The sequence below is a fragment of the Podarcis tiliguerta genome (genome assembly GCF_965153285.1).
Source record: "Podarcis tiliguerta genome assembly, chromosome: 2".
NCBI lineage: Eukaryota > Metazoa > Chordata > Lepidosauria > Squamata > Lacertidae > Podarcis > Podarcis tiliguerta.
In genome coordinates this window covers 40826373-40841855 of record NC_139535.1, presented here as the reverse complement: position 1 = coordinate 40841855, position 15483 = coordinate 40826373, and the positions used below count along the sequence as shown (strand labels likewise).

The window sequence follows — 15483 nt, the reverse complement described above, 5'->3', positions numbered from 1 at the left end:
CCATGTTTTAAAGAGTGGCCTCACCCTTGGAGTCTCAATATTAAACCTTTTAATTGTCTTAGTTTAATAGAAATATATAGAACATATATAGAGATAACATAATGGAAGATGACAGGGTCCCCAAGGATGTGCTCTACGGGGAGCTGGCTTCAGGCACCAGGCCTGTTGGCAGGCCAATTCCATGTTACCAAAATGTCTGCAAATGTAAGCTTAAAGGCAGGGAACATCAAGCCCGCTGTGTGGGAATCCCTTGTAGGCGACTGCAGGACCTGGAGACAAGTAGTCACGTCATATATCCATAGTAGTGACCAGGGGAGGAATGACCGGTAGGAAGAATGCAGAAGGAAGAAAGGCCATGATGCATCTGCAGTAGCACAACCGGATGCCTTCATCTGCCCCAGCTGCAACAAAACAGGTCTCACCTGTATCAGATTTTACAGCCGCAGCAGGCGCTATAGTTCTCCAACACATTGACTTCACCCCTGAAGGTGCACTCCTCCATTGTCTCCCGAGACAGACAGATGCCAACAAGCTTGCAAGGAACCATGGCAATGTAGTAATTGCTGAGAGTGAATTCCTGTTTAATTATTATTTGTTGCTATTTTGAGAGTTAATTTTATTGTGTACTATCCTAATGCATTATTGAATATTACTTAATTAGATATAAGTTGTTTAAGTCTATTTTTATTATGATTTATTTGTATTGGATCAGATTGCTAAAAGATGTGTGATCTTTACTTTTTTCAGCTGTAAACCACCTTGTGTTAGTAATATAGAAAGGCGCTACATATGCAAATTAAAAGTGAAATGACATGAAAACGAGATGTCCCATCCCAAGTGTGTGGCTCCATACTGTAATCCGGACTGCGATTTAAGTAATCCGCATTGAATATTGCAGGATCTGCCTCTGAGTAAACATGGCCTAAGATTGCGCTGGATAGTTTTACTGCAGAAATCCTGGGGCATACACAAGAAGCACGCTTGGTAACATGCATTTTGGGGCACGAATGTTGCCTGTGGTTTCAGCTACTTTGGCAACTACAATACTGTCATGATAAGGTTGTATAACCACCCTGGGCTCTTGCAGGAGAAAGGGTAAGATAGGGTAAGGTAGAAATGCAATAATAATAGTAGCAATTTATTATTATTATTATTATTATTATTATTATTATTATTATTATCTCTGTCCTACTCGTTCTCCTGCAGGAGCCCATGGAAGTTAATAATTGCCATTATTATTATTATTATTAATGTTTTATATGTGTTGGAAGCTGCCCAAGGTGGCTGGGGAAACCCAGCCAGATAGGTAGGGTATTAATAATAATAATAATGTAACAACAACAACAATTTTATTTAAAAGTGGGCCTTTCTTGGCATTCCCTTGAAAAGGGCCGAGTTGTAGAAACCCTAAGTGTGCCTAGTGTTGCACCTATGTAAGGAGGCCAGATCCCGAGGGGCCCCGAATCCTTCCCCCGCCCTCGCGCGCCCCTTCCTCGCTCGGCGTAGCGCAACGGCCCATTTCCGAGGCGGCGCTTTGAAAGGCCCGCCGGGGCGCAGCGACGGGGTGGAACCACCGGGCCGGGCTGCTGACGTCACCACCAGGCCCGGAGCCGGAGCTGCGACGCCGCCGAGGAAGGCGCGAAAACCCCGCGAGCCCCCCCGGGAGGGAGAGCTCTCTCCCCGCCTCTTTCCCTTTCCCACCCCGTCACGCGAGAGCGGAGCGCACGCACAAACACCCTAGCTGAGGCGAAGAGCGCTGCGGATTCCGACGTGCGAGTCCACCTACCGGGCGCCGCCCCGGGACGAAGGTTGCCTTCCTTGCCAGCAGCTCCACAGTCCGCGCTTCTTTCCCTCGGCAAAGGTGGTCGCCGCCTTTTTCAGCCCTTCAAGACATCCCACAGGTAAGGAAGTTGGCCTCTCTCTCCCTTCCCCAGCCTCCGTTGTTTCAAAGCTGCTACTTTTTCCCTTCTTAAACCAAGAGCGGAGATTCGTGGGGAGGGATAGTTTTCCCCTCTGTAATAATGCGTCTTTGTCAAGTTGCACGTTCTGATGACGACTTTCTACTGGCTCAAATTTCAGTCTTTTTTAAAAAAAATAATGCAGGAAAGCTGTTATTTGCCACAAGGAAGTTAAACGTGGACTAGAGGTGTCGCAGAAGAGCTGGATTAAGGGTTTTTTGGGGGGGTCTTTTCTGCAGCAGAGATAGGGCAGGTACTCACATCTGAACTTTTTCAGGAAGGGAGCCTATAAATGATAGTGAGCTGTGAAGCTCTAGGTCTTACTGGCAAATTAAAATTTAACACACACGCTCCAATAAGCTCTTAACTCGAATGTGAAATTGCTGATCTTCTGACAAAAGTATGTGGCTTGTTTCTACTTTGGGCGTTAGTACCTGAGAACTAGAAAGTGGCTAATGTAGCAACTTTTTTTTTTTTTTTAAAAAGAGGGATGTAAGGGGGAATCTCGGAAACTGTAGGCAGGTTAGCTTCTGTGTGAATGAGTGTAAAGGAAAATTTAAAATAGAATTATCCAGCATATAGAAGAAGAAATCTTGCTGAAGAAAAATCTGCATAGTTTTTGCAAATGTTAAGTCCTGTGTCTCACTAACCTTTTAGAATTGTTTGAGTGTCAGCAGACATGTGGATAGGGGTGAACCAGTAGATACTGTGTACTTTCAAAAAGCTTTTGCCAGAGTCCCTCACCAAAGCCTCCTGAGTAAGCTTAGCAACCATGATACCAGAAGACAAGAATCCTTATTGATTACTAACTTCTTAAAGAGCAACCAGCAGAGAGTTGGAACAAATTGGCAGCTCTTACTTAGAACAGAGGGATGTATGAAGTTGGGTTGTTGGCATCTGTCTATCTTGAGAAACAATGGACTGTGCCTCTGGTGGTGAGATCAAACCATTGGAGAATCACAGCACCTGCTGCGGCTGCAGAAACAGGTAGCTTGTAACTTGCTGCCTCCCAAGATTGTTTTTGCTGCATTAGCAGCATCGAAGTGGCCTCTCTGGGGCACAAGCCTGGACACTGTGAATGGAGGTCCTGGGCTGTCCACACTACAAGATCCCCCTCTCAACCATCCTGGAATGATCTCTCCAGGAAGGTTTGGGATTTTATGAAAGGTGCACATCAAGGGCACATGGAATACTAGATTTACTTCTCTGTGTTTGCATTTCTAGAACTGAGACATTGGAGATTGCAGGGGTGTCAGCCAGATTCATAGGCCTTTGGTCTGAGTACATCTGCTTTTTGCAGGCCACTGAAGAATGTGTGGGCGAACAGCTGTTGTACTGGGAGCAGATCGTATCCGCCGTGCCTGTGAATACCGTGATAATCAAGGAAACAGAAGGTGTCCAGAATGGAAAAATGCTGACAAATACAGTCCATCCTACAATAAGAGCCCACAGTCTAATAGCCCTGTGCTTCTCTCCCGACAACACTTTGAAAAGGTGAACCCCCCAAATATTAGATTTGTGCTTAGCGTAACTTTCTGTTCAGCTACTTTTACATGTATAGGTGCTTTATGTTAGCTTTGCGAGATCAAAATTTCACAAATAAGGGGAACTGTGACTGTCTGCTCAGTGGAGCATTTGTGTTCCAAAATTAGAGACATCTGTTATATTCTGTAAGTCTAATCATCTAGAATAGAGAGCTTCTGAAGAAGCAGTCTTTCAGAGTAAGACATTAGTCACTCTTTGCTTTATACGTGAGGCCAAATTTTGACCAATCCATCTTTATTTAAGACACAGATGTGGAACTTGTGTTGCTGGACTCCAACTCCCATCAGACCCAAGTAGCATGGCCAGTGGTCAGGAATCCTGGGAATTTTCATTCAACAATGTATAGAGAGCCACAGGTTTTCCCATCCCTGATTTAGGGCTTTATGGTCAGTGTTGCCTTCATCAATGACTCCAGCAATGAGGCATGGTTGCAGTAATCTTTAGTGTTCACTGTTGTCAGAGCTGGCTCCGGGTCCCAGCTCACCAAGGACCAACGCTAGCCGGTAGTACAGTATCAAAGTCTTTATTGAAGAATAGTCTCCATTTACAAGTCTCAGCGTCCCAGCTCTACGTCTGAGCTTTAGACCGGCGAAGCTCTATCTGGATCTCCGCCCCCTGTGCACCAGCTTAACACTCTAATCTTACTCCACCTCTTCCTTCTCTCTCTCTTCCTCTGGGTCTTACTACCCCCCGGTGTCTCTTCCCTCCTGGACTCTTCTGACGCCGAGCTTGACCCCTCTGACTCCTCCCCCTCTCTTCGGCGGGCTTTAGGACCTGGCTCCCTACCCGGGCTGCTCACCTTGCCGCCCTCCTGTACATTTGAACTTGGCGCGCGCGCGCGTTTAACTTTCCTGATGACCGTTTCCTCGCTCCCTGACGAGGGTGTGGCCACTCCTGCCTCACGTTCTCCCTCTGCCTGCGCGTCCCCTGATCCCGATGCCTTGGACTCCTCCCCCCTACTGCCCTCTGGGGGGGAAGCTGGTCCGGATTTCCAGCTGTTACTCTCTGAGTCCCCTCTGGCCCCTTCTTCCCGAGGTGTCCCCCTTGCCCTGACCATGGGGGCCCCTTTCTGTGAATCCTCCGAGTCACTGGAGAGACTCAGAGACCTCGGACTACTGTCGTCGCTGACATCTCCTTCAGACTCCTCTCCCTCGCTCTCCGTTTCCTGCCTCTCCTGCGACTCTTCTCCTGAACCCCTGACAACTGTGTTTCCAGTATTGCTGAGGGAATGTTTCCTTGTCTCCAAGACTACCAAACCATCTTTCAGCAAAATACAGTTTTGGTATATCAGTGGGGAAATGGTGTGAAGGTGTTGGATTCATATGAGATGTTAACTGCAGCAGCCCTCTATAGAAACTTTCCACTATCCAACAGAGTGTTGAGCTGGATGTTCTCAGTAGCACTAGATCCAGCTGACCCCCGTCATGCCATTTCATCTTCATAAGCTCTTGACTAGTGTTGATAGCAGCCCTAGTAAAGGAGCCAAGACTGAAGTCTTTGTGTCCAGGCATTGTGACGGCATCACACAGGTCTATTGCAATACATAAATCATTTTCTTTTCCTTCTGCATCGCCCTATTTTTTTCAAATAAAAGATTTAAATGTTTAATAAATATGCTTACATTCATCTTTATATGTAATACAATCACCAAATAACAAGTTTGTATACTGAGAAATTACTAATAATTACAAAGCTTAGATTTCATTTAACTCAATCTGCATAGGCCGGCATATGGAGGATTGAGTTGCTAGTCTGTTTGAGAGTGAGAGGAGAAATGTATGGGATGTTGGGAAGTGAGAGATAGAAACCCTTCCATCAGCCAGAGATGATTATTTATCTGTAATGGAGCATTACAGTCTAAGCAGGCTTCTCCGCGCTACCATGTTTCCACAGGGTGCTGTAATTGTGTGTGTGTGTGTTTTGTTTGTTTTTGTCTTAAAAAAACAAATTCCTGCTCCAGCACACAGACAAATATAATATTGGATTGGTGGTTAATTGTGTTTTCTTTTTTGCAATAAATCTGAGTTCTCAAATCTTGGAAGATAAGCACTTGTTCTGACATGATTTCACTCATAGTACAAGTGTAAAGAAGGAAAAAAGTGATTTTTAAAATAATCTTTGTCTCAAAATAGTATATATGCACAAACCTTTTCAAACCAAGAATTTGCAATCCTCTTTCATTTTCCTGCCCAGACAGGAAGCTGCCTAAGTGCTTGTGGTTGATTAGTTCTTTTTCAAATGCACATACCAAAGGTATCTTGCCCTTGTTGGCCAGAGGAGCACAACATAATTGCCTTTTCTAGGCAGAAGAAGAGAGTGTATATGCAGGAGTGTCAGGTGGATTTCAAAACAGCAGGGAAGTCAGCAACTTGGAGGAGTGAAAGGATGTCTGGCGTCCTCAGTACACTGCTCTTCTACCACGGATGTCAATAAACATTTGCTACGCTGTATTCCTTAACAAACTAGTTTCAGTGGTATTTACCATTAAGGAAAAGGTATCATACAGATTGATTTAATATTGAATTAGAGCTTGTGCTGTATTTTCTGATGTTTACATATGTATGCATGCTGTAAAATCTCAGACCAGTACGACTATTTTGGTATTTGTTTTCATTGAAACCATTTTAAAAGTTGCCCTTGGGATAACACTGAAACTGAATTTGAATAGAAACTGGCAAACAGAGAAATGAAACCCGTTGGTCTGTTTCAATTGTTTCAACTGAGAAAAATGAAAGAAATGACTCATAAAAACCGGAAGGTACATTGGGAAGAGGGTAAAATATCAGATTTCAAATTCTGACAGCACAATCCTACGCACGTTTACTAAAAATTAAATCCCACTATGTGTTCTGCTTGCCTGTTTTCAAATGGTATTTTTTAACGTGACTATAACTCATGTCTAATTTACTTCAGCAGGACCCTTGCATTTTGTTGGTTCCTTCTGTAACTATTGTAGTCATAGAGTAGGGTCTCATCACAACACAGAATTAGAACAATGAATCCCAGAGCTGTTATAAAGTGATAATTAACTTGCTGCCGTCTTTTTAAATATGAAACTTGGTATTTTTGTCAGTAACTGACTTGATTAGAATCACTTTGCTTATATAATGAGAGACAATGTAGAAATGTAGTACACCCTTTCACCCCAATCTACTACCTAGGAGGTATAAGTGTATAGAAGTTTGCATCTCTAACTGGACAAAGAGCTGCTTGTGCCAACAGGCGCTCCACACACGTTTTCCAAATCTGAACACCTGGGGCTGTGCACCCAGCCCATTTTAGAAAGGTAAAAATCCCTCCAGTTTGGAAAGGTGAATTTATCAACCATTTTCTGCATTCCAACATGATTTTTCAGCAGGAATTTTGCTGTTTTCTGTGTTCACACTGATTACTCTGAAATCATCTTTCTGTGTTTTTGGATGCTTCTCAATATTTATTCCTGTTTCCACTTTATTAAAGGATGCCAACTCTTCTGAACGTGTCCTTGTAGCTATGCGTTGGGGGCTGGTTCCAGCCTGGTTTAAGGAAGCTGACCCATCTAAAATGCAGTATAACACTGCAAATTGTCGGAGTGATACCATGATGGAGAAACTTTCTTACAAGGTTAGTTTTTGTGTAGCCTTCCATTTGAAAATAAACTTTTTTTTTTCCTTTTCCGAAAGTCTGTCTCCTCCTGGGCATGCTATTTACGGTATGTCTTTTGAGCTGTACACAGAAAGTGAAGCTTTTTCCTAGAGGTATTCATAACAGTTGCCTTGCCGCACCAAATGTAAACAATTCTGAACTGCATGCTGTGAACACAGCATCATGATTTTCCTGAAAGGGAAGAGCCCAGCAGGTGATAGCATTTCACATGCTGTGCTTGACAGAGCAGCTTCAAGATAACTGGCTGTTTGGTATCTGTGCAGGTTCGATTAGAGAAGAACATAAGTAATGTTGCTGGTATGGGAGGCTTTGGGAAATACAATAGCAGAAGTGGAAGTCTATGAAAACTCACTGGAAAAACAGTTTGTTCTGAATACTGTCACCTCTTTCCATTTGCATCCCACCAACTTCATGCACACAAATGGAGGGTCTCTATTGGGGGGGAAGCAAAGGGTCATGAAGAAGTAACATGCATTCGACAGAGGAAATGAGAGATCACATTGGAAAGTTAACCCTCCTTGTTTCTCTGTAACTCATTTATTCATTCATTCTGTCAGATTTCTTACCCACCTTTCACCAAAATGTCTCAAGGCAGGTAACAATATAATCATACTATTAGAAAAACAGGTAAACAGTTCCAAACAAAAACAGCTCAGTATAGATTAAACAAAATAGTGGGTCCTCAAAAACCAAATATCCTCACTATCAAAGTCTAGAGTAAAGAAGTATGTATTCAGCATATAGTAAAAGCTACATGATAAAAATGCTAGACACACCTCTGTGAGTTCCACAACAGAGAGGGGCCCACTTCTGACCACCTTTTCCTGCACTTTTGAAGGATGGTGGAACTATCAAGAGAGCCCCTTCTGCCAACCTTAACACCTGGGAGTCTTTTCCTCCAGCAGCACAAGTCATCATCTAACTGTGGAAGAGCCCCCTCAAGGGCGTGTTGCCATCACACAGCAGTTTAGTCGATGTTTGGGAGGGGAAACCTCATTGTTCCTCTGACTTTGTAAATCTCTCATTTTCCAGCCTATAAACACATTCCATACTTCAACACTTCCTTTTTATTTCTGAGCACAGTAAATGCCCTAAAATAGCTAAACCCCTTGACTCAGCATTATGTAGAAGTTGGAATAGGTCATGGATAAGCTTCTCTCAGAGCATGCTAGACAGTGCCTTTTAGCACGTAGATGGGTGTCTTCCTCTGGTCATTAAGTAGCATTCTCAAACACTTGTTCATTAATGTTGGATTCGGGATGCAGGCTTGAACCTTTTTTCAGTTCTCTGAAATTGATCATGGTATTGACCCATCCCAAGAAGAAATCATTTGCTAGAGAGGCGTTGCAAGGCTGTCTTATGTGAAATGATTTCACCAGTGAAAGTGCCTTAGCACTCAGGAAGTGTGAGTCGCATTGGTGCTAGGAATAGAAAAGCTTTCATATGAACGGTTGGTGCATCAGACTCCTGAGAAATTGGAGAATTTGCACCATGCAAATACAAATTTAATTAACAACAACAGAATGCGAGGTGGTATGGTGCTTGTTGGCAGCAAGACTGTTTCTCCCCAGTTTCTCCACCTGCTTCACAGCTCCTTTTGAGAGCCTTTGAATGCAGATCAGCTAGCTTTGTTGCCAAATTCTTCCGTTCCAAAACACAACATTGAACTGCCTCTTACTATGTTGCTGTCACAGTCTGGGCTCTTAAGAGCAGAACTGAGCAAAGTGCACTGGACCCTTTCTTTTCATCCAGTGACATAGCCTTGCTGCAATTGCACATGCTCCCAACTTTTTGTGAGAATTTTGTGTGATGCTCCGATAGTGTGATTCCTGTCAGCTCTTCCATCCTAATTTCTCTGACTACTTCTCGGAACAGGAGCATGGCAAACCTTGGGGATTCCTCCCTATTGCTCTCCTACCTTTTTCTATGTTACAGGTGTGTGTTCCTCTTTTAATAGGTGGCTTTGTTTTCATAAAAATTCAACTTTAGAAATGTATTACATTCGATCCTAAAAATAAGATTTGTCCTCAAATCTTCATGTAGAGGCACAAAATAAGACTCATAAGACCTTGTGGGAAAGTGGCCTAAACACTCATCTACACTTCTGGCAGGGATGAGCAGAGGCTTGTGTAAGGAAGGCCACTTTTGGATACATCTCTGAGATCAGTAAAAGCATCTGTTAGGCTGATAACGCGGGTTAATTAGAAAGGTGTAACAGCTAGAACCAGAGTAGATAAAAATACAAATAAGCACTCTAAAGGGATAGTAAGGATTCTTAAGCATGACTTGTAAGTGGAAAGCTCACAAACACTCATTAAGGAGCAGAATGATAGAGGATAGGGGAATTGTTCCTCACACCTCGTATATGTAGAAATCGTTGCAATAGTATCCCCAAAAAGCACCTGAGCTGCACCAGGAACTAGCACAATTGTAGGACTGTTGCGAGTCACCACCATGTTAGAATCCCTGTTGTGTTAGGAATGTCATTGGGTCAATAAGTGTAGATGTAGTAATTAAATTTCTGTTTCCTTCCAAGGATTGTAGTGAAAACAAATGAGTCTGTCAATTTTGTCAACAGCTCCATGTGAATTCACATTTGCTCTGAAGATCATTTCTTAGAATCCTATGTGATACTGTTTAAGTCATCCCATCCCAAATGTTTGTTTTTAACTATTTGACTTTGCTATTTGCGTGAATTAATATTTCACTTGCTCCTCCTTCCCTACATCTCTCTCTCTCTCTCTCTCTCTCTCTGAAAAGGGGCCTCTGGTAAAAGGCAAACGCTGTGTTGTGCTGGCTGATGGCTACTACGAATGGCAACAACGAAATGGGCAGAAGCAACCCTATTTCATTTACTTCCCCCAGACCGAGGTTAAAAAGGTACAACAGCAATATGTTCATATTTAATGCTGAAGTGCTCATTGGCTCTTTCATTTTCATTTACTTTCCCTCAAACTCTTAACTTGTTTCAGAAGGTTTTGGCTTTATTATTTTGGTCGGACTGCCTTTCCCCATGAAGCAAGGCCACCCGAGGGTAGCTGTTGCTGAAGGTCATATGATTCTGTTCTCCGTTGGCCATGCTGAAAGTTCAGCATAACAGTGTGTCAGAAATGTTCACCTTTTATACATGTAATTTTTATTATTTCATTTCTGAATCTCTTCCCATGAGGCATCCTGAAGCTATTTACAATATTTAAAGTGTTTTTGCATTGCCATTCAATTCAAAATTCCCAGGACAGTTTAAAATAACTGAATTCTTTTAGTTACTAAAAGAGTACAATAGAAAAAGCAATTGCAGCAAAGTGCAGAATACATCGCAGGTTAAACCCATAGGGAGAAATGGGTATTTGCCTTGCACCTCAAAAGAAACAAAAAAGGCAAACCTCCCTAACGTGAGAATACCCCTCTTCCATAGCCACCCAGAGGCAGATTTAGGCGTGTGACCAATTCATTTGCACTGGGCATGGAGTCTCAGGGTTGCCGCAACTTTGATGTAGAATGGAAGGGGGGAGGCACTGAATTTTGGCATTGCACAGGGTGCTGCTGAAATCTGAAACCCCAAGATCTGCCCCTATAGCCACACAACTCACTACAGATCATGAAGGGAACCAGAAGAAGACCTCTGAGAAGATACTGGCAGGTTGAGGTGGGAAATGTGTACTTAAGTAGCCAGGTCCCAAGCTATGCAAGGGTTTAAAGGTAAGCACCATCAGTTTGAATTGTGTGCAGAAATAGACCAGAATCCAGTGGATCTCTTTAAGAACTAATGAGTAGTGGTTACAATTCCTGGTTCCCTGAGGCCTGCTCGTCAGTTAGTAGCCAGGCTGCTTTGTTGTGAACGAAAAGCAGTCCTGAGAGTCTTCAAACACAGCTGCATGTACAACATGATACTGTAGTAAAAGGTTACCAGGGCATGGATAAGTGCAGAAAGTTTGTTTTATCCCAAAGGGGTGCAGCTAGTGTACCAGCTTCAGTGGATGAACAGGCTCCATGCTGTTGTGACCACTTTATCCTCTAGTACAGGGGTAGCAAATGAGGTGTCCTGCAGATGTTTTTGGACTCCAACTCCTATCAATGCCAGCATTGCCAGTGGTCAGGGCTGATGGGAATTATAATTTAGTAAAATATGGAGGGCACCACACTGGCTACTCTGCTCTGGTGACATAGCTAGAGCAATGGACATTTCTAACTAGATCAAAGCACGTTGGGAGCTGACAAGAACACAAGTGGCAGAAGTCTCTAGGGAAATGTCACTGAATGTACTCCCGTTATTGAGCTTACTCTGGTTGAGCGTAGGAAATACTTCTCTGCACCTTTGAATCCTTGGGGTCCTATCTAGAAGAGCTTTTCTGAGTGGCTTAGTGTCTATTCCAGCTTGGCCCACTGGGCGATGTTAGTGACATGTTTGTTAAGCACTTGTTAAGGATGATGTTTCTCATATCTGCCTCAGCCTAGATTCTACTGATTCAGCAGTTCAGTCTATTGATGTGTCCAGAGCACCATCTAGTCTTGGGTTAAGGAATCAATTTCACATATTGAAGTCTGAGGACTTGGAGAAAAGCAGCCTATCAGTGTTTTCTCAGCTTGTGGCCTTAGCTTATTACATCTAGTAGGAGAGGGATAATATGGGTCTAGAAAGTAATAAAATTGCTTGTTATAAAGAGTCCCGTCTGCCTTGAAGGAGGTAGTTGTGATGCCATTCTTAAAGGAACCCTTCTTGGACTCCAATAACTGCAGTAACTATTAGCCAGTTGCAAAGATGCTTATGAAGTGTTGCAATGCAACTCCCGACAATATGGGATGAAAAAGACCCTGTGGATCAATTTTGATTTGGTTTCATGAATGGTTTTGGCACAGAAACAATTTTGGATAACATTCACTGGGAGAAGAACATGCCCACTGAGATTCTTCCGTATTTCTCAGCAGCTTTCAGTACTATGGACCATACTATTATTCTTGATTGGTCTTCTTAGTTGGGGGCAATGTGTTTCTGTCAGGGCCAGCCCACTCATTAAGTGAGGTGAAGCAGCCACCTCAGGCAGCAGAAACCCCCGAGCTGATGCTTGACCTGCCTCTATCTCTGGTGGAAAAGCAACACCAGCATCACCATAAATTGGCACATATGCTGGCACAGCTTCTTCAGTGGTGGAGGCACTGGAAATGTGTGGTGCAGGGACAGGAGGCATGGCAGAATGGCATGGCACTTCCTGCTTTGCCTCAAGTAGCGAAACAGGGCTTGCTGCCCCCAGTTTCCCTGGTTCTGCTTGTAGCTGAAGTGCCAGTTCTAGGACTTCTGGGCAGCAAAATGGCACCTATGCTGTGGGGTCCTGGTGGGCTATTGTAAACATACAACTTGAGAGTGAAATCATGGAAGTGTTGAATTGCTGCCTGGAGGCAGTGATAGTCCTTATGAGGCCGATAGTCCCAATGAGGGCTAACAAATTGAAACTTAATCCTGACAAGATGGTAGTATTGTTGATGGGTGGTTCATCTATCCAGGGAGGTGTATTCAACCTTCTCTGGAAGGGGTTGTGCACTTGATAGATTTATATTTTTAAAAAACACGATTCCTTAACTTTGCAGCTCAGCAAGCCAGATGTGGACGGTGAGGATGAAGATTCAAAGGACAGGAGGTTACTCACCATGGCCGGTATTTTTGATTGTTGGGAGCCCCTTGATGGAGGAGAAACATTGTACAGCTATACCATCATCACAGTAAATGCTTCAAAAGATCTAAGTTCCATCCATCACAGGCAAGGGAGAATAGCTCAATAAGTGTTTGGTGAAAATCATATTGTACAGTGGAACTAGTTGAGAATAAGTCTCAATTCCCATCACTTCTGTGTACCAACTAGTGTGGCATATGATTTTTATATTATATATATATATAAAAAATCACACCTCTATATATAACGTATAACTTTTAAAGGAAGGTCAGAGAAATAAAAAACAACAACCCAAAAAAACCTCCTTTAAAATTGTCCTCTTAGAGAAGAAGATCTGAATAGAAGTTACTTGTTCTGAGTGACAGGTTTTGGCTCATAAAGAGTTTATATTATATTTTGTGGTTGTCATTTGAATTATTACAAAATGGTTACCTGACTTCGTCATTCAGACCTCTTGAAAAATAGGGTCTCTTTTGAATGATTGTGCTGCAAAATTCATGCAGATCTTAGTTGCTGAATTCTCCTTCCTTTATCTCCATCTAATATTAGGAATCTGATTCTTTTTGATGCTTCAACTGTTGTGTCTCCCCCCCCCCCAAAAAAAAACACACACCATAACATGCTGTAGACTAATTTGGGTTATTCTATTCACTGAGATCTGTATTGTTTAACTTGTTTAGAATGCCAGCTGTCTTGGATGGGGATGAGGCAATCAGAAAATGGCTGGATTTTGCAGAAGTACCCACACAAGAAGCTGTTAAGCTTATCCAACCCACAGAAAACCTTGCTTTCCACCCAGTCTCAACCATAGTGAACAATTCCAGAAATAATACACCAGAATGCATTGTACCCATTGAACTGGAGATCAAGAAGGTAAGATTTGGGATTTTAAGGTTTGGGAAAATAGGTAGGGTTATTAGTCTCACGTCATATTTAACTTCAACTAGGGCTACATTCACACCATACACTTAAAGCACCATGATACCAATCCAATCCGAATCACTTTATTGTACTAGCCATTGGCCATGACAGAGCTGAATGAAAAATAAATACAAGCTAACAGGGTGTCGCACCACACTATGATACCACTTTCAACAGTCATGGCTACCCTTAAAGAATTATGGAAACAATAGTTTGATAAGGATGCTGAGAGTTCTTCCCCTCACAGAGCTACAATTCTCAGAGTTGCCTAGGAAGAGGAATTGATTGTTAAAACACTCTGGGTATGGCTCAGGGAGGAGAAATAGGGATCAAAGAACAGCTCTCAGCACCCTTAACAGACTACAGCTACCAAAATCCTTTAGGGGAAGCTGATTGTTTAAAGTAGTATCACAGTGCTTTAAAGGGGTGCTCCAAAAACCATGATGGTAATAGGTAGATTCTCTAAACTACTCTCATCATTCCTAATCAACCTTTACTTCATGATAGTGGTATACTTTTCTAATGGTCCTTGTTCTCTGTCTCCTAGGATACCAAAGTTAGTGCAAGTAGCAAAATAATGATGAACTGGTTAAAAAACAAATCTCCCAAGAAAGAAGATGATTGCGACGGCTTACCAAGATGGTCCAGCCAGTTTATCCAAACCACACCACCTAAAAAGACCAGTTCAAGCTTAATACACCAGTGGCTCAAGAAGGAAGATGGAGAACCTTCTGCAAAGCATCCCAAAATTCAGTGACCTATTGTTACTTGCACTTTATTCTTAAAACACATTTGGCAGTTTCTACTGATTTGAATTTGCGGAGTAGGATTGCAAATATTCTGACTATGTGGGCCTTGACATTTAACACTTTTTCTTGTCTGTAGTACAAACTGGGGTGTGCATTTTATGTACAGTGTTGCTATTCCCCTGCCAACCTTGGGAGAGCAATTGTACTTCAAATATGTGAGACACTTAATATATTTCTCCTCCTAGGAGAGAAACAAAGATTCTGTAAGGCATGTTTCTTGTCCTGGTGTCCATCCAGTACACTTATTGGATTCTTTGGCGAGAACAGAACATCGTTATAACTAAGATCTCCTGTTGCAAAAATAAAAATAACTGTGTTCTTAAAGCATTATAAATATCTTATGTTCATCTTATGTGGCGTGGGGTGTCTCCTTCACATACTTTGTAAGTATGAGCTGTATTAGTGGGAAACTGCTGTGGTGGTATGTCTGTAGCTACTGTTTTAATTATAACTGCCCAAATTTGTGATGAGAAAATGAATAGCAAAAATTCAGTACACTAGCATTGTAGAAGGAATGAGAGTTTGGGCCTATTTTTCTGACATCAGACTTACTCATAGTCGGAATTGTACATGTTTTCATGTTTTAAGCAAGGTTGCCTGTTTCAACAATAAGAGATACTTCTTTTGGTTTAGTTTCTGGCTAGCAGTGTTCTTGGCATATCAAAGGATTATTTTGTAACCTCTCTTTTTAGTACCGTTGAGCTGCTCTGGTACTCTGCTGTGTTGAACAACACCTGCTAAAATTGATCTTGTAAAAGGGACAAAGCACATGCTGTGATGTTTGTGGTCTTAAGTTTTGAATAAGCAGGTGCAAATCTTACTAAAGCTCACTATTTGAGCACAGTTTAGCGGAAGCCAGGCTCTCTGGAAAAACATTCATTGCTTTTATTTAAATAATGGTTGTAAAAAATAAAATGTGTTTCTATCTCGTTATTTTTT

General features: G+C 42.4%; 1 protein-coding gene across 2 annotated transcripts; it reads left to right on the top strand.

The window, feature by feature from the left end:
• Window positions 1-1533: 1533 nt before the first annotated feature.
• HMCES (5-hydroxymethylcytosine binding, ES cell specific) lies at window positions 1534-15477 on the top strand. Of its 2 annotated transcripts, none has more exons than XM_083419930.1 (7): window positions 1534-1901; window positions 3259-3452; window positions 6963-7106; window positions 9909-10028; window positions 12732-12901; window positions 13495-13687; window positions 14283-15477. In XM_083419930.1, the coding sequence occupies exons 2-7, from the start codon at window positions 3270-3272 to the stop codon at window positions 14490-14492; spliced, it is 1020 nt and encodes a 339-aa protein (XP_083276056.1). In that variant the 5' UTR covers window positions 1534-1901; window positions 3259-3269; the 3' UTR covers window positions 14493-15477. The 2 variants fall into 2 exon arrangements, with proteins under 2 accessions (XP_083276056.1, XP_083276057.1); XM_083419931.1 differs by having other exon boundaries at window positions 1552-1901; window positions 3183-3452.
• The last annotated feature ends 6 nt before the right edge of the window (window positions 15478-15483 follow it).

What these genes read in the sequence shown, in the direction of transcription:
- HMCES (XM_083419930.1), top strand. Translation starts at nt 3,270, where the DNA reads ATGTGTGGGCGAACAGCTGTTGTACTGGGAGCAGATCGTATCCGCCGT. An exon ending in CCCGACAACACTTTGAAAAG is followed by an intron (nt 3,453 to 6,962) that starts GTGAACCCCCCA and finishes ACTTTATTAAAG; the next exon opens with GATGCCAACTCTTCTGAACG. An exon ending in CCCAGACCGAGGTTAAAAAG is followed by an intron (nt 10,029 to 12,731) that starts GTACAACAGCAA and finishes TTAACTTTGCAG; the next exon opens with CTCAGCAAGCCAGATGTGGA.